Source organism: Salvelinus fontinalis, chromosome 15 (genome assembly GCF_029448725.1).
Source record: "Salvelinus fontinalis isolate EN_2023a chromosome 15, ASM2944872v1, whole genome shotgun sequence".
In the NCBI taxonomy this organism is placed as follows: domain Eukaryota; kingdom Metazoa; phylum Chordata; class Actinopteri; order Salmoniformes; family Salmonidae; genus Salvelinus; species Salvelinus fontinalis.
Window position 1 is genome coordinate 18475050 of NC_074679.1, and position 17815 is coordinate 18492864.

The following is a 17815-nucleotide window of genomic DNA, read 5'->3' on the forward strand; positions in this document are numbered from 1 at the left end:
GGTAACAATAACAAATCAGACATTGAATATCTCTTTAAGCATGGCCAAGTTAATAATTAGGCTGTAGATGATGTATTAGACCACACAGACACACCAAAGATACAGTCATCCTTCTGAACTGAGCTGCAGAGCAGGAAGGAAACTGCTCAGGGACGTCAACATGAGGCCAGTAGTGATTTTTAAACAGCTACAGAGTTCATTGTTTGTGAAGGGAAAAAACTAAGGATGGATCAACAACATCGTAGTTACTCCACAATAATAACCAACATGACAGAATGAAAAGTAGAATACAAATATAAAAAATTAAAATATTCCAAAACATGCATTTTGTTTGCAACAAGGCACTAAAGTAATACTGCAACAAAAAAACATGAAAAAGGAATAAATGTTTTGGCCTAAATGCTAAGCCTTATTTTGGGGCAAATCCCACACCGCACAGCTCTGAGTAATTGCCTCCTTATTATCAAGCATGGTGGTGGCTGCATCATGTTATGGGTATGCTTGACATCGGCAAAGATTGGGGAGTTTTTTAGAATAAAAATAAACGGGATGGAGCCAAGCACAGGCATTATCCTAGAGAAAAACCTGCTTCAGTCTGCTTTACACCAGACACTGGGAGACAAAATCAACTTTCAGCAGGACAATAACCTACAACACAAAGCCAAATCTACACTTGAGTTGCTTACCAAGAGACAGTGAATGTTTCCGAGCGGCCAAGTTAAAGTTTAAACTTAAATCTGCGTAAAAATCTATTTCAAGACTTGAAAATTGCTGTCTAGCCAAGATCCTCAAAACCTTTAGGGCTTCAGAGCTTTAGGGCTTTAGGATTTCAGAGCTTTAGGGCTTCAAACCTTTAGGGCTTCAGAGCTTTAGGGCTTCAAACCTTTAGGGCTTCAGAGCTTTAGGGCTTCAGAGCTTTAGGGCTTCAGACCTTTAGGGCTTCAGAGCTTTAGGGCTTCAGAGCTTTAGGGCTTCAGAGCTTTAGGGCTGTCCCCGACTAAAAAAAGTCATGCTGTTCTTTCGACCAATCGATTGGTGTTGTCATTTATTATCCTTACACAGCTCTCTGGTCTTGGCCATTGTGGAGAGGTTGGAGTCTGTTTGATTGAGTGTGTGTACAGGTGTCTTTTTTATACAGGTAACGAGTTCAAACAGGTGCAGTTAATACAGGTAATGAGTGGAGAACAGGAGGGCTTCTTAAAGAAAAACTAACAGTTCTGTGACAGCCGGAATTCTTACTGGTTGGTAGGTGATCAAATACTTATGTCATGCAATAAAATGCAAGTTAATTACTTAAAAATCATACAATGTGATTTTCTTGATTTTTGTTTTAGATTCCGTCTCTCACAGTTGTAGTGTACCTATGATAAAAATTACAGACCTCTACATGCTTTGTAAGTAGGAAAACCTGCAAAATTGGCAGTGTATCAAATACTTGTTCTCCCCACTCTATACAGTAGACAGACAGATGAATAAGTGTACCTGAGAGTCTGTTCGAACGAGATACAAAAAAACTAAGCCTTTATTACACCAGACTAAAAACAGTTGCATGCATTTATTTATTGTTTAGACTAATTATTCAAAGCTTCCTTTTGTTATTTAATTAAAAAACAAAAATGCTTGAGCATTTCAAAGCATGCATGTCTTGTAGGCTGTGTGATGGCAGGAACGAATGATTGATTGATACAGTAGTCTATATATTGAAATATAGGCCTAAGTAAGTTACGGTATTAAGACTAAAGAAGAGTCACTTCTAGGCCTCCAGCTCGATGGTTATACAAGAATACAAAGACCACTAATGATAACAACATGACTTACTATTATAATGATGCTGTTCATAACAGCAACAGTAAGAAGGAGATCAAGAAAAGGGAGGCTATAAGAGCGAGAGCTCCGTGAATATTATGAGTGACAAACTGGTGTTGTTAGATTACAATATATATATATATATATTAAAAAAATTAAAATAAAAATTACCCCCTTTTTCATGGTATCCAATTGTTAGTAATTACTATCTTGTCTCATCGCTACGACTCCCGTACGGGCTCGGGAGAGACGAAGGTCGAAAGTCATTCGTCCTCCGAAACACAACCAAGCCGCACTGCTTCTTAACACAGCACGCATCCAACCCAGAAGCCAGCCGCACCAATGTGTCGGAGGAAACACCGTGCACCTGGCAACCTTGGTTAGCGCGCACTGCGCCCGGCCCACCACAGGAGTCACTGGTGCGCGATGAGACAAGGATACCCCTACCGGCCAAACCCTCCCTAACCCGGAAGATGCTGGGCCAATTGTAAGAACTATCTGTCTTATTTCTGTATATATACGTATATGGATGCTTTATAAAGCCAGGTACATTTAACAGTTAGGATATTGATTATAGACCTAATTAAATTGGGGTTTCCTGTCTCCTAAATTTTCTTAGACAATTAGGCTAAGGCTTGTTTCCTCGTTCCTGCTGCCTCCGCTGATTGTTCTCAATCCTAATATACTGCTTCACTTTGCTATTATGCACAAAGCAACATGGGGAAAGGCAGCAATTCTACGGTGTACTGAAGATTGTGTTTCAGAACCGCGGACAGCGACCGTATCCAACGAGGGAGAAAGCGCATTTCTTATAAAATAATATTAGATTTATTAGTGCTGCACCAATTGTTTTTACATAATATAACCATATACAATTTCAGTGCCACGTGTCTTAAAGTGATGGACTGTGCCATCCCCATGGCCTCCACAATGGATTAGTCCACTCAGACAGGCCTGTCTTGAGCACCATGAAAATAAATGTTTTTGCAACTGCTCCACTAAAAAAATCTCGGTCAACCAACAGCCTATCGACCAAACAATCTAACAACAACTAGTCAACTAAATGGGGTCAGCCCTACAGAGCTTGAATAATTTCTTAAAGAATAATGTGCTTTGTGTGCGTGCCTGTGTGTGTGTTTGTGTGTGCATGTGTGTGTTTATGTGTATGTATGTATGTATGCATGTATTGTGTGTGTGTGTGTGTGTGTGTGTGTGTGTGTGTGTGTGTGTGTGTGTGTGTGTGTGTGTGTGTGTGTGTGTGTGTGTGTGTGTGTGTGTGTGTGTGTGTGTGTGTGTGTGTGTGTGTGTGTGTGTGTGTGTGTGTGTGTGTGTGCGTGCGCGTGTGTGTGTTTGCATGCCTGTGCGTATGTTTGTTTGCGTGTGAGTTTTTTGTGTGTGTGTGTGTGTGTGTGTGTGTATATGTGAGTGACTACTGTGCGATGCTAATATTGCTGCCATGTATTTACCACGAGGCAGCCACATAAGGTTTGATAAAAGCCACTTGGTCTCTCCTCCTGTCATCCTCTCTGCCCCCTCTCCACTCGATGACGCTCCGACAACAAGGTTAACAGTCCAACACTAAGGTTAATATTGCCTTCAACATGTTAATGAAGCAGCTAAATCACCACCACTCCCAGGGCAGACACACACACACACACACACACGCTTCTGGGGAACAATTATCAGGCCCGGAGGAGTGTTTTGTGTTTTTACACCAGCTGACATCCTTTATGAGCGTTCGGATCATCCCCGGTCTAAAGGCTCAGTAATACTGCTGAGATATATCTCTGGAGCAGCACACCTATTGATTAATGCCCAGGCTTCCTGAGGAGAGAAATATGCATAGCAGGGTTTACGTCAATGTGCCGTGTGTGTGTGTGTGTGTGTGTGTGTGTGTGTGTGTGTGTGTGTGTGTGTGTGTGTGTGTGTGTGTGTGTGTGTGTGTGTGTGTGTGTGTGTGTGTGTGTGTGTGTGTGTGTGTGAGATAGGGGTTGGCTAGGCTTGTAGAGCAAGTCTTTATGGATGTAGGATACATGAAACATTACCGTCAGCAACTGATTCACAATCCAACCTGATCAATACCATGTGGTGAGAGTCTGTTCTGGTGGTGAGAGTCTGTTCTGGTGGTGAGAGTCTGTTCTGGTGGTGAGAGTCTGTTCTGGTGGTGAGAGTCTGGTGAGAGTCTGTTCTGGTGGTGAGAGTCTGTTCTGGTGGTGAGAGTCTGTTCTGGTGGTGAGAGTCTGGTCTGGTGGTGAGAGTCTGTTCTGGTGGTGAGAGTCTGTTCTGGTGGTGAGAGTCTGTTCTGGTGGTGAGAGTCTGTTCTGGTGGTGAGAGTCTGTTCTGGTGGTGAGAGTCTGTTCTGGTGGTGAGAGTCTGTTCTGGTGGTGAGAGTCTGTTCTGGTGGTGAGAGTCTGTTCTGGTGGTGAGAGTCTGGTCTGGTGGTGAGAGTCTGTTCTGGTGGTGAGAGTCTGGTGAGAGTCTGTTCTGGTGGTGAGAGTCTGTTCTGGTGGTGAGAGTCTGTTCTGGTGGTGAGAGTCTGGTCTGGTGGTGAGAGTCTGTTCTGGTGGTGAGAGTCTGGTGAGAGTCTGTTCTGGTGGTGAGAGTCTGTTCTGGTGGTGAGAGTCTGTTCTGGTGGTGAGAGTCTGTTCTGGTGGTGAGAGTCTGGTCTGGTGGTGAGAGTCTGTTCTGGTGGTGAGAGTCTGGTGAGAGTCTGTTCTGGTGGTGAGAGTCTGGTCTGGTGGTGAGAGTCTGTTCTGGTGGTGAGAGTCTGGTGAGAGTCTGTTCTGGTGGTGAGAGTCTGTTCTGGTGGTGAGAGTCTGTTCTGGTGGTGAGAGTCTGGTGAGAGTCTGTTCTGGTGGTGAGAGTCTGGTCTGGTGGTGAGAGTCTGTTCTGGTGGTGAGAGTCTGTTCTGGTGGTGAGAGTCTGGTCTGGTGGTGAGAGTCTGTTCTGGTGGTGAGAGTCTGGTGAGAGTCTGTTCTGGTGGTGAGAGTCTGTTCTGGTGGTGAGAGTCTGTTCTGGTGGTGAGAGTCTGGTCTGGTGGTGAGAGTCTGTTCTGGTGGTGAGAGTCTGGTGAGAGTCTGTTCTGGTGGTGAGAGTCTGTTCTGGTGGTGAGAGTCTGTTCTGGTGGTGAGAGTCTGGTCTGGTGGTGAGAGTCTGTTCTGGTGGTGAGAGTCTGGTGAGAGTCTGTTCTGGTGGTGAGAGTCTGTTCTGGTGGTGAGAGTCTGTTCTGGTGGTGAGAGTCTGGTCTGGTGGTGAGAGTCTGTTCTGGTGGTGAGAGTCTGGTGAGAGTCTGTTCTGGTGGTGAGAGTCTGTTCTGGTGGTGAGAGTCTGTTCTGGTGGTGAGAGTCTGGTCTGGTGGTGAGAGTCTGTTCTGGTGGTGAGAGTCTGCTCTGGTGGTGAGAGTCTGTTCTGGTGGTGAGAGTCTGTTCTGGTGGTGAGAGTCTGGTGAGAGTCTGTTCTGGTGGTGAGAGTCTGTTCTGGTGGTGAGAGTCTGGTCTGGTGGTGAGAGTCTGTTCTGGTGGTGAGAGTCTGTTCTGGTGGTGAGAGTCTGTTCTGGTGGTGAGAGTCTGTTCTGGTGGTGAGAGTCTGGTGAGAGTCTGTTCTGGTGGTGAGAGTCTGTTCTGGTGGTGAGAGTCTGTTCTGGTGGGGAGAGTCTGTTCTGGTGGTGAGAGTCTGTTCTGGTGGGGAGAGTCTGGTCTGGTGGTGAGAGTCTGTTCTGGTGGTGAGAGTCTGTTCTGGTGGTGAGAGTCTGTTCTGGTGGGGAGAGTCTGTTCTGGTGGTGAGAGTCTGTTCTGGTGGTGAGAGTCTGTTCTGGTGGTGAGAGTCTGGTGAGAGTCTGTTCTGGTGGTGAGAGTCTGCTCTGGTGGTGAGAGTCTGTTCTGGTGGTGAGAGTCTGGTGAGAGTCTGTTCTGGTGGTGAGAGTCTGTTCTGGTGGTGAGAGTCTGTTCTGGTGGTGAGAGTCTATTCTGGTGGTGAGAGTCTGTTCTGGTGGTGAGAGTCTGTTCTGGTGGTGAGAGTCTGTTCTGGTGGTGAGAGTCTGTTCTGGTGGTGAGAGTCTGTTCTGGTGGGGAGAGTCTGTTCTGGTGGTGAGAGTCTGTTCTGGTGGTGAGAGTCTGGTCTGGTGGTGAGAGTCTGTTCTGGTGGTGAGAGTCTGGTCTGGTGGTGAGAGTCTGTTCTGGTGGTGAGAGTCTGGTGAGAGTCTGGTGAGAGTCTGCTCTGGTGGTGAGAGTCTGTTCTGGTGGTGAGAGTCTGTTCTGGTGGTGAGAGTCTGGTGAGAGTCTGTTCTGGTGGTGAGAGTCTGGTCTGGTGGTGAGAGTCTGTTCTGGTGGTGAGAGTCTGGTGAGAGTCTGGTGAGAGTCTGCTCTGGTGGTGAGAGTCTGTTCTGGTGGTGAGAGTCTGTTCTGGTGGTGAGAGTCTGTTCTGGTGGTGAGAGTCTGTTCTGGTGGTGAGAGTCTGTTCTGGTGGTGAGAGTCTGTTCTGGTGGTGAGAGTCTGTTCTGGTGGTGAGAGTCTGTTCTGGTGGTGAGAGTCTGTTCTGGTGGTGAGAGTCTGTTCTGGTGGTGAGAGTCTGTTCTGGTGGTGAGAGTCTGCTCTGGTGGTGAGAGTCTGTTCTGGTGGAGTGCTGTGGGCTTTACACACAGACTCACACATGTGCATGCAGACAGCCTAACATCTTTCTTCCTCTTAATTTAAATAATTTTTAGATTTAGAGTTACATAAGGAAATGTAATCTGGTGAAATTTCTTTAAATATGTATAAGAAATTCTTAATTATGTGCAAAACACACTTTATATAAGGGAGACATGACAAGTTTCCACTGAAAGTTGGAGGGAGTAAAGAAGAGATGAAGCGAGAGAAAGAGAGAGAGCGAGAGAGAGAAAGAGGGAGAGAGAGAGGGGGGGTGAGCAATGCTCTTTCTTCTCCTCTGTCTGCCTTCTTATCCCAGAGTGCTTTGGGAGATTCCAAAATAATGTTCAACGCCGTAACCATTAAGGCCCCTACTTACTGTTTACACACCACAACTCACTCCTCTCTAAGACCAACTGGGCTCATTTACTGTGGGTGGATGTGTGTTGACTGAATCAAATAGAATTTGAGTGAGATCAAAGCATCTAAGCAGATGCCGTCTCCTCCGTCTGGACAGAAGGTTATTCTGTGTAATGGTGTGTCTGGGTAATAGTGATGTGGATTGTGTGTCTAAACAGTCGTACAAAAACCTGCGTAAAGTATGGATAAATGGCTATCATCAACATTAAGGTCTGGCACAAGACAATCACAACATGGATAATGGCACAGACAGTCTTGGATGCTCCAAACCAACAGGTTGAGTTCGTTTGTTTGTCTGTGTGTGTGTGTGTGTATTCGTTTGTCTGTGTGTGTTAGTTTGTGTGAACGGGAGGTTTTGATCAGACAATTAGTGCAGAATCGTCTAACTACAATTCATTCTTCAGAGTCTAAGCCGTTGGGGGGGGGGGTCGTACTCTGTGGTGATTGTAGCATGTTCATCTTGGTGGGCCAAACTCCCCCAAAAATGTTTATGCATGCCAGCAAAGCCACTACACAACACAACACTAAACAATACATGAATTGCACTATAACAGTGACAAATAGTGGCTACAAACTGTTAGGGCCTACATAAAGTTGTCCCACCAGCAGTGCTTTCTTTTCAGCACCATGGAGTGAATCCTTACCAATGCTACACCTGGCTATCAGCGGAGCCTTGTCTGGCAGCAAAACAGTTTATTCAGCATCATTTACTGCCTTTACATAGCAAACATAGCTGATATGGCTGACCTGCTTAAACAAATGTGGTTTCTACTGACAACTGAGATGTACAAACTACAGCATAAGCGGATAAGAGGCCATCCGTAATTTCGATTAAGACATTAATAAGCGAGCGACGACGGACGTAGTCAATGTAACTACAGTTGAAGTCGGAAGTTTACATACACCTTAGCCAAATACATTTAAACTCAGTTTTTCACAATTCCTGACATTAAATCAGAGTAAAAATTCCCTGCCTCAGGTTAGTTAGGATCACCACTTTATTTTATGAAAGTGAAATGTCAGAATAATAGTAGAGAGAATGATTTACTTCAGCTTTTATTTCTTTCAACACATTCACAGTGGGTCAGAAGTTTCATACAATCAATTAGTATTTGGTAGCATTGCCTTTAAATTGTTTAACTTGGGTCAAACGTTTCGGGTAGCCTTCCACAAGCTTCCCACAATAAGTTGGGTGAATTTTGGCCCATTTCTCCTGACAGAGCCAGTGTAAGGTCAGGTTTGTAGTCCTCCTTGCTTGCACACGCTTTTTCAGTTCTGCCCACAAATATTGTATAGGATTGAGGTCAGGGCTATGTAATGGCCACTCCAATACCTTGAATTTGTTGTCCTTAAGCCATTTTGCCACAACTGTGGAAGTATGCTTGAGGTCATTGCCCATTTGGAAGACCCATTTGCGACCAAGCTTTAACTTCCTGACTGATGTCTTGAGATGTTGCTTCAATATATCCACATAATTTTCCTCCTCATGATGCAATCTATTTTGTGAAGTGCACCAGTCCCTCCTGCAGCAAAGCACCACCACAACATGATGCTGCCACCCCTGTGCTTCACAGTTGGGATGGTGTTCTTCGGCTTGCAAGCCTCCCCCTTTTCCTCTAAACATAACGATGGTCATTATGGCCAAACAGTTCTATTTTTGTTTCATCAGACCAGAGGACATTTCTCCAAAAAGTACGATCTTTGTCCCCATGTGCAGTTGCAAACCATAGTCTGGCTTTTTTATGGCGGTTTTGGAGCAGTGGCTTCAACCTTGCTGAGCGGCCTTGCAGGTTATGCCGATATAGGACTCGTTTTACTGAGGATACAGATACTTTTGTACCCGTTTCCTCCAGCATCTTCACAAGGTCCTTTGGTGTTGTTCTGGGATCGATTCGCACTTTTCGCACCAAAGTACGTTCATCTCTAGGAGACAGAACTCTCCTTCCTGAGCGGTATGACAGCTGTGTGATCCCATGGTGTTTATACTTGCATACTATTGTTTGTATAGATGAACGTGGTACCTTCAGGCATTTGGAAATTGCTCCCAAGGATGAACCAGACTTGTGGAGGTCTACAATTCTTTTTCTGAGGTCTTGGCTGATTTCTTTTGATTTTCCCATGATGTCAAGCAAGGTAGGCCTTGAAATACATCCACAGGTACACCTCCAATTGACTCAAATGATGTCAATTAGCATATCAGAAGCTTCTAAAGCCATGACATAATTTTCAAGAATTTTCCAAGCTGTTTAAAGGCACAGTCAACTTGGTGTATGTAAACTTCTGACCCACTGGAATTGTGATACAGTGAAATAATCTGTCTGTAAACAATTGTTGGAAAAATTTGTTGTGTCATGCACAAAGTAGATGTCCTAACCGACTTGCCAAAACTATAGTTTGTTAACAAGAAATTTGTGAAGTGGTTGAAAAACGAGTTTTAATGACTCCAACCTAAGTGTATGTAAACCTCCGACTTCAACTGTACGTGTTCAGCACTTTTGAAATGTACAGCGACAGAATGCAGAACACGGGCTGCTCTTACAATATTCTCCCTGCACACAAAGTCAGAACCGTAGGAAAAATAATTGTAGAAAACAGTAAAAATAAAGAAAACCCCTGGAATGAGTAGGCGTGTCCAAACTTTTGACTGGTACTGTACATATACATTTTTCACATATTTAACACCTTCTTTTGGGTAAGCACAACTACCTTCATACTTTCATTTCGTTTTTTTACCGGTACCGGTGACCTTCAAACAAGTCCCATGACAGTTGTGTGGGTCGTAGAGGAAAACAGAACACCACGTGTTAGTGAGAGTCTCATCTTTCCATAGAGGGGTATTAGAATGGTCTGGCCTATATTAGTTTTGTAGGCCAGACCGTTCGGACACTACAGATATTTTTGTGAGAAGACAGATTATCGGGATGTCTCATTGTCTGACAAACACCGTTCGATCTCCGTCACCTTTCACCCCAGATGCGGACGGATTCTTTCATTATGTTACTTAGATTGACGCACCAGTGTATCAATCGAGAAATGGGGGTTAAGGCTGTTGAACAACAGGTATAAACATGTTCATTCCTAAACACAATATGTGGTGATGTTGTGACTGTACAGTTTAAAACACAAAAAATGCCACATAATCTAGATTTCTACATTTAAAAACCTTGGAATCATTTAAATGAAGTCGAAACCAACAACTTGATATATATTAATATGTTAAAGCATGCTGTATTCCTGCACCTGAGAGAAACACATTCTCACATCTCACATCACATTCTCACATCTTCCAAACTAAACACACAAACAAAGTAACAAACGGAACAGAAACGGACCAAACGGTGAACATGTGTGAGCATATGGATGAATATGTGTGCGGGTCGTGTGTCAGCCCAGACCATATGTTAGAGCTGTGCGGCGGCACTGTGTGTGTGCTGATCAATTAGAGCTTGTCCCAGGCCCAGTGATTTGTGTCTCAGTTATTAAAGGAGGCTAATTCATCCTACTTCCATATTGGTTATAAATCTATGGCAGTGGCCCGCACACATGTGTGTGTGACAGAATGTGTGTGTGTAACAGTGTGTGTGTGTGTGTGTGTGTGTGTGTGTGTGTGTGTGTGTGTGTGTGTGTGTGTGTGTGTGTGTGTGTGTGTGTGTGTGTGTGTGTGTGTGTGTGTGTGTGTGTGTGTGTGTGTGCCAATAGGGAGTGTGCGCTATGCCACATTGTTCTCCTTGTAATTAATATTAAATAGTTTTTACTGCCGTGTACAATGAATTTCCCCCCTGGTTACACCAGTGTCTCGACTGAAATACTGAGTGAGTGAATTTAGTGAGTTAGTGAGTGCATGTGCATGTGTGAGTGTGAGTGTGAGTGAGTGCATGATTGAGTGCATGTACTGTATGTGTGAGTGTGTGAGTGTATGTGTATGTGCGTGTGCGTGTGCGTGTGAGTGTGTGTGTGTGTGTGTGTGTGTGTGTGTGTGTGTGTGTGTGTGTGTGTGTGTGTGTGTGTGTGTGTGTGTGTGTGTGTGTGTGTGTGTGTGTGTGTGTGTGTGTGTGTGTGTGTGTGTGTGAGTGAGTGCGTGATTGAGTGCATGTACTGTATGTGTGAGTGTGTGAGTCTATGTGTGTGTGTATGTGAGTGTGTGTGTGTGTGCGTGATTGAGTGCATGTATGTGTGAGTGTGAGTGAGTGAGTGTGTGTGAGTGTGTATGTATGTGTGTGTGAACCCTCTCTTCCCTCTCCCTCCCTGTCTTCCCTCTCCCTCCCTGTCTTCCCTCTCCCTCCCTGTCTTCCCTCTCGCTCTCTGTCTTCCCTCTCCCTCCCTCTCTGTTTTCCCTCTCCCTCCCTCTCTTCCCTCTCCCTCACTCTCCCTCCCTCCCTGTCTTCCCTCTCCCTCCCTGTCTTCCCTCTCCCTCCCTCTCTTCCCTCTCCCTCGCTCTCTTCCCTCTCCCTCCCTGTCTTCCCTCTCCCTCCCTCCCTGTCTTCCCTTTCCCTCCCTGTCTTCCCTCTCTTCCCTCTCCCTCCCTCCCTCTCTTCCCTCTCCCTCCCTCCCTGTCTTCCCTCTCCCTCCCTCTCTTCCCTCTCCCTCCCTCTCCCTCCCTGTCTTTCCCCTCCCTCCCTCTCTTCCCTCTCCCTCCCTCCCTGTCTTCCCTTTCCCTCCCTCTCTTCCCTCTCCCTCCCTGTCTTCCCTCTCCCTCCCTGTCTTCCCTCTCCCTCCCTCTCTTCCCTCTCCCTCCCTCCCTGTCTTCCATTTCCCTCCTTCTCTTCCCTCTCCCTCCCTCCATGTCTTCCCTTTCCCTCCCTCTCTTCCCTCTCCCTCCCTGTCTTCCCTCTCCCTCCCTGTCTTCCCTCTCCCTCCCTCTCTTCCCTCTCCCTCCCTGTCTTCCCTCTCCCTCCCTGTCTTCCCTCTCCCTCCCTCTCTTCCCTCTCCCTCCCTGTCTTCCCTCTCCCTCCCTCTCTTCCCTCTCCCTCCCTCTCTTCCCTCTCCCTCCCTCCCTGTCTTCCCTCTCCCTCCCTCTCTTCCCTCTCCCTCCCTCCCTGTCTTCCCTTTCCCTCCCTGTCTTCCCTCTCCCTCCCTCTCTTCCCTCTCCCTCCCTCTCTGTTTTCCCTCTCCCTCCCTCTCTGTTTTCCCTCTCCCTCCCTGTCTTCCCTCTCTTCCCTCTCCCTCCCTCTCTTCCCTCTCCCTCCCTGTCTTCCCTCTCCCTCCCTCTCTTCCCTCTCCCTCCCTCTCTTCCCTCTCCCTCCCTGTCTTCCCTCTCCCTCCCTCTCTTCCCTCTCCCTCCCTGTCTTCCCTCTCCCTCCCTGTCTTCCCTCTCCCTCCCTCCATGTCTTCCCTTTCCCTCCCTCTCTTCCCTCTCCCTCCCTGTATTCCCTCTCCCTCCCTCTCTTCCCTCTCCCTCCTTCCCTGTCTTCCCTTTCCCTCCCTCTCTTCCCTTCTCCCTCACTCTCTTCCCTCTCCCTCCCTGTCTTCCCTCTCCCTCCCTGTCTTCCCTCTCCCTCCCTCCCTCCCTGTCTTCCCTTTCCCTCCCTCTCTTCCCTCTCCCTCCCTGTCTTCCCTCTCCCTCCCTGTCTTCCCTCTCGCTCTCTGTCTTCCCTCTCCTTCCTCTCCCTCCCTCTCTTCCCTCTCCCTCCCTCTCTTCCCTCTCCCTCCCTGTCTTCCCTCTCCCTCCCTGTCTTCCCCTTCCCTCCCTCTCTTCCCTCTCCCTCCCTCTCTTCCCTCTCCCTCCCTCCCTGTCTTCCCTTTCCCTCCCTCTCTTCCCTTCTCCCTCACTCTCTTCCCTCTCCCTCCCTGTCTTCCCTCTCCCTCCCTGTCTTCCCTCTCCCTCCCTGTCTTCCCTCTCCCTCCCTCCCTGTCTTCCCTTCCCTCCCTGTCTTCCCTCTCCCTCCCTGTCTTCCCTCTCCCTCCCTGTCTTCCCCTCCCTCCCTCCCTGTCTTCCCTCTCCCTCCCTGTCTTCCCTCTCCCTCCCTGTCTTCCCTCTCCCTCCCTGTCTTCCCCTCCCTCCCTGTATTCCCTCTCCCTCCCTCTCTTCCCTCTCCCTCCCTCTCTTCCCTCTCCCTCCCTCCCTGTCTTCCCTTTCCCTCCCTCTCTTCCCTTCTCCCTCACTCTCTTCCCTCTCCCTCCCTGTCTTCCCTCTCCCTCCCTGTCTTCCCTCTCCCTCACTCTCTTCTTTGCTTCTTCACTGACTCCCTATTTCTTTCTTTCTCTTTTTCTTTTTTCTCTCCCTTCTTTGTTTTCTTTCCATCCCCCTCTCTCATCCAGAGGTAGTTAGTTCCCTGACAGACACACTCCATTATAGTCTCTTAATATGCAACTGTCCTGCTATTCTACACCTCCGTAACTGGGACAATACATACATGTGGTCAGGTTTAACCAGCAACAACCATAAATATAGACACTGTATGGGAGTATAGCAGTACTGCTGGAGTATACTGGAGTATGTCTTAGTAGTGTGGTATAAATAAATAAATAATTGGATGATATTTATCTCTGGTGTTATAATGAGTGGGTTACCAGTTGGTAGTGTTCAGTTTGTGTGTGTTCAGTTTGTGTGTGTGTGTGTGTGTGTGTGTGTGTGTGTGTTCAGTTTGTGTGTGTGTTCAGTTTGTGTGTGTGTGTGTGTGTGTGTGTGTGTGTGTGTGTGTGTGTGTGTGTGTGTGTGTGTGTGTGTGTGTGTGTGTGTGTGTGTGTGTGTGTGTGTGTGTGTGTGTGTGTGTGTGTGTGTGTGTGTGTTACCTGTAGGTAGTGTTCGTCCGGAGGCAGGCAGGCTGGTCACACAGCCCAGTGAGGTACACAGAGTCACAGTGAAGTCATATCTCCTGTAGGCTTCTAGTCCTTCTGCAACATACACACGCTCTGATGGACTGGCTACATACAGCACCTGCGACAAAAAAGACACACACACAGAGGATCAGAGTGATGTTTAGGCCCCCTACACACACTTGTGGTCCTGTATGGCTCAGTTGGTAGAGCATGGAGCTCAGTTGGTAGAGCATGGAGCTCAGGTGGTAGAGCATGGAGCTCAGGTGGTAGAGCATGGAGCTCAGGTGGTAGAGCATGGAGCTCAGGTGGTAGAGCATGGAGCTCAGGTGGTAGAGCATGGAGCTCAGGTGGTAGAGCATGGAGCTCAGGTGGTAGAGCATGGCGCTCAGTTGGTAGAGCATGGAGCTCAGGTGGTAGAGCATGGAGCTCAGGTGGTAGAGCATGGAGCTCAGTTGGTAGAGCATGGAGCTCAGGTGGTAGAGCATGGAGCTCAGGTGGTAGAGCATGGAGCTCAGGTGGTAGAGCATGGAGCTCAGGTGGTAGAGCATGGAGCTCAGGTGGTAGAGCATGGAGCTCAGGTGGTAGAGCATGGAGCTCAGGTGGTAGAGCATGGAGCTCAGTTGGTAGAGCATGGAGCTCAGTTGGTAGAGCATGGAGCTCAGTTGGTAAAGCATGGAGCTCAGTTGGTAGAGTGTGGAGCTCAGTTGGTAGAGCATGGAGCTCAGTTGGTAGAGCATGGAGCTCAGTTGGTAGAGCATGGAGCTCAGTTGGTAGAGCATGGAGCTCAGTTGGTAGAGCATGGAGCTCAGGTGGTAGAGCATGGAGCTCAGTTGGTAGAGCATGGAGCTCAGTTGGTAGAGCATGGAGCTCAGTTGGTAGAGCATGGAGCTCAGTTGGTAGAGCATGGAGCTCAGTTGGTAGAGCATGGAGCTCAGTAGGTAGAGCATGGAGCTCAGGTGGTAGAGCATGGAGCTCAGGTGGTAGAGCATGGAGCTCAATAGGTAGAGCTTTGAGCTCTCCCTTTCCCTTGAGCTCAGTTGGTAGAGCATGGAGCTCAGGTGGTAGAGCATGGAGCTTGCAACGCCAGGGTTGTGGGTTTGATTCCTGCTGGGCCCACACATGCAGAAAATGTATGCATTCACTACTGTAAGTTACTTTGGGTAAAATTGTCAGCTAAATGGCATTTACATGAGATGTGTCACCTTGCTTGAGACTTGTTCGCTCCCCTAGCTAATGCCTAGGATTTAGATCCGCAGGCTAACACAATCTTCTAGCACACACCACACACACAGACTGCGAGAACAGAGCTATATGTTACGAGCAGACATTATGCGTCCCGTTAAGAGAGGACATTGAGAAAGCAGAGGGATCGTCCTACCTAGGGGGACAGCTGACTAGACAGATCTATATTAAAACACCATATCAGTGATACCAATCCTCCTGAAAACGACCCTGCACCTCAACACACTACTATCACCCTGACGAAGAGCTAGATAAAACTACTGCTGAGGAGAAGCAACGCTCGTTAAACCTCCAGCCGGAGGGAGTCAGAGGTGATACGCTGACATAGGGCAATGCATGATGGGTTTAGCCGTGTAGGTGGTGTGACATCATAAACTTTAGAGTCGCTATACCTGAGGAGGGACAGCTATGTTTGAGCCGATGAGAACACTCCTATCTGTGCAATGAATATTGTATGTGTTTTTCTAAGAGAATGCAGAAGTAGTGGTGTTTAGAAGGTCTATCTATGATGATTTAGGGCCAAGACATTTTCAGGAAATCTAGGAATGAGGGAGAAGCATGTGCACCTATTTATTGTGTAATGTGTAAGTATGTTACCTGTGTGAAAACAGGTGGTGCGTATGGGTTGGACCTCTGCTCTGTGACCAGGTTCACCCTGTATTCAGTGACCTGTCCTCTAGCCTCTTGACCCCGCGCTGACCTCCACGCGACCTTTAGCGACGAGGATGACACCGCCGACACCTCAGGAGGAGCTACGAACTCCGGAGCTATTGAACACACACACACACACACACACACACACACACACACACACACACACACACACACACACACACACACACACACACACACACACACACACACACACACACACACACACACACACACACACACACACATTACTTTCAAATCTCTTCTTTTATCATAAAACACTGTTAAATCAGTGTCCATAATAGTAGCTGGGTTGACTGCGTCAGTATAACTGCTGTGGAGGGTTTTAATGAACAGTGGAAGCAGGTGGGTGTTGTCAAATAGGAGCACAGCCAGGTTGAAAAAACAATGGTGTTTTTCACACCATGTCAACTTAACACAGCTACCCTGACAGAAACACAGAGATAGAGAGAGAGAGTGAGTGTGTGAGTGAGTGAGTGAGTGAGTGAGTGAGTGAGTGAGTGAGTGAGTGAGTGAGTGAGTGAGTGAGAAAGCTTGTTAAGTTACTCTGGGCACAGAATCCACTCCAAACACAAGCTGTAAATAACCATTTGCATGTTTGATAAAAATGTGGAGCAGCGTTTATGTTTATGTTTGTGATGGAGCTGTCAACATGGCTCAGGAGTACTGGCTTAATAGGCCTCAGTCAACACTCACAGCCCTCTGAATGAAAGCACAGCACAACACAGCACAGACCACCCTCACACATTTAGAAACACCTATTATCTCACACACTATCTCCCCATCTCTCGTCTTATCTGTCCTATCTCTCCTTTATCTCTGAAGCTAGTGTCTATTATCTCACACCTAGTGTTAGGTGTGTAATGCGATTCACGCATGCATGCAGGAGTGCACAAACACACACACACACACACACACACACACACACACACACACACACACACACACACACACACACACACACACACACACACACACACACACACACACACACACACACACACACACACACACACAGGGTGTGTAATGTGATTCATGGCTATTACACAGTCAGACAGAGGGCTGTGAGTTTTGTTTGGGGGCACAGTCTAGTTCTAATGAGCCATATCATCTCTTTGGAATTATAATGCTTTAATGAGAAACCCCCCTCCTTCCTGTCTCTTTTTCTCTCTCTCTCTCCCCTATCTCTCTCCTCCCTCACTTCCACCAACCATTATGTCACAAAACTACTATAACTACACACCCAGAGACCTCCCCAGAGGAACTCTCTCTCTCTGTAAGTGCTCACCTCACTCTCGCTCTACTTTTTTCGTCATTGTTTGTGTTTGTATGCTGGTGTGTGTGTGTGTGTTTAACTGACCCCCCTCCTGTGTCCGAGCTGTAGTCCAGTCTGATATCACACTGCCGGCCATGTTGACGGTCAGAACTCGCAACTGATAGGTGGAGAAGGCCTGCAGGTCTGTTACCATGGCGCTGCTCTGGGGAGGAGGCAGAGCACTCTCTTTGGCTGAGTCAGACGGGAGGCGGGGATCCAGCCAACCACTGCTCACAAACACCCTACGCTCTGGGGCGGGGCTTGTGGTGTTCTGCGATTCCATTGGCCCTCGTATGAAGAGCTCGTACCTTATAATAACACCTATGGAGGCAGAAACAAAAGAGACGATTCTATTATGTTCAATGCCATATTAATCAGTTATTGATAGGTTAAATTGTGACTAGTTCCTATTAGGACCTGTTCCTTACCAGAAATAATGTATATTCTTATACCAGGTGGGTCACAAGGAAATGATCAAGTGCATTATATTGATCAAAGTTTAAAAGAAGTTAGAGAACCACTATGTAGGACACAGTGGATTATATATTTTTTTGGTAAATAAAAAAATATTCACGGTTTTCTACTTTGGTTTCTATAAAAAAAATGGACATTAAATGCACTATACATTATGTGCGTTGAATAATGTAACAACACAGAATAAAACAATTTCTTAAAGTCCCATAGTGGTAGTGACTGCCCATTACTGATGATCACTTATTCACCAGCATTCATTGTCATTACTTTACTATAATAAAATATTTCAGTTGATGCCGTATATTACATTTGTTTTATTTGAGGACTTCATTATTTAATTCCAAGTCATCAACTCTCTATAGAGCTACTGACAAAAGTCCTGATTTAGTAGTTCCCCAAAGTAAATAAGGCATACTTTTATGCCTGCTGAATACCAACTATCAATCACTTAGATTGTATTTTCAGGTAGAGATACATTCTTCTGTCTCTTCTCTCTGTGTCT

At 46.8% G+C, this 17815-nt stretch overlaps 1 protein-coding gene across 1 annotated transcript in view; it reads right to left on the bottom strand.

Moving 5' to 3' along the window:
* Positions 1-17815, bottom strand: part of ush2a (Usher syndrome 2A (autosomal recessive, mild)) — a 504211-nt gene that overhangs the window by 334229 nt on the left and 152167 nt on the right. The window contains exons 21-23 of the mRNA XM_055862864.1: positions 16885-17160; positions 15450-15619; positions 13584-13728 (exon numbers count right to left, since the gene is read on the bottom strand). Of these exons, the coding sequence (XP_055718839.1) occupies positions 13584-13728; positions 15450-15619; positions 16885-17160 (591 nt within the window). The remainder of the gene's footprint in view (positions 1-13583; positions 13729-15449; positions 15620-16884; positions 17161-17815) is intronic.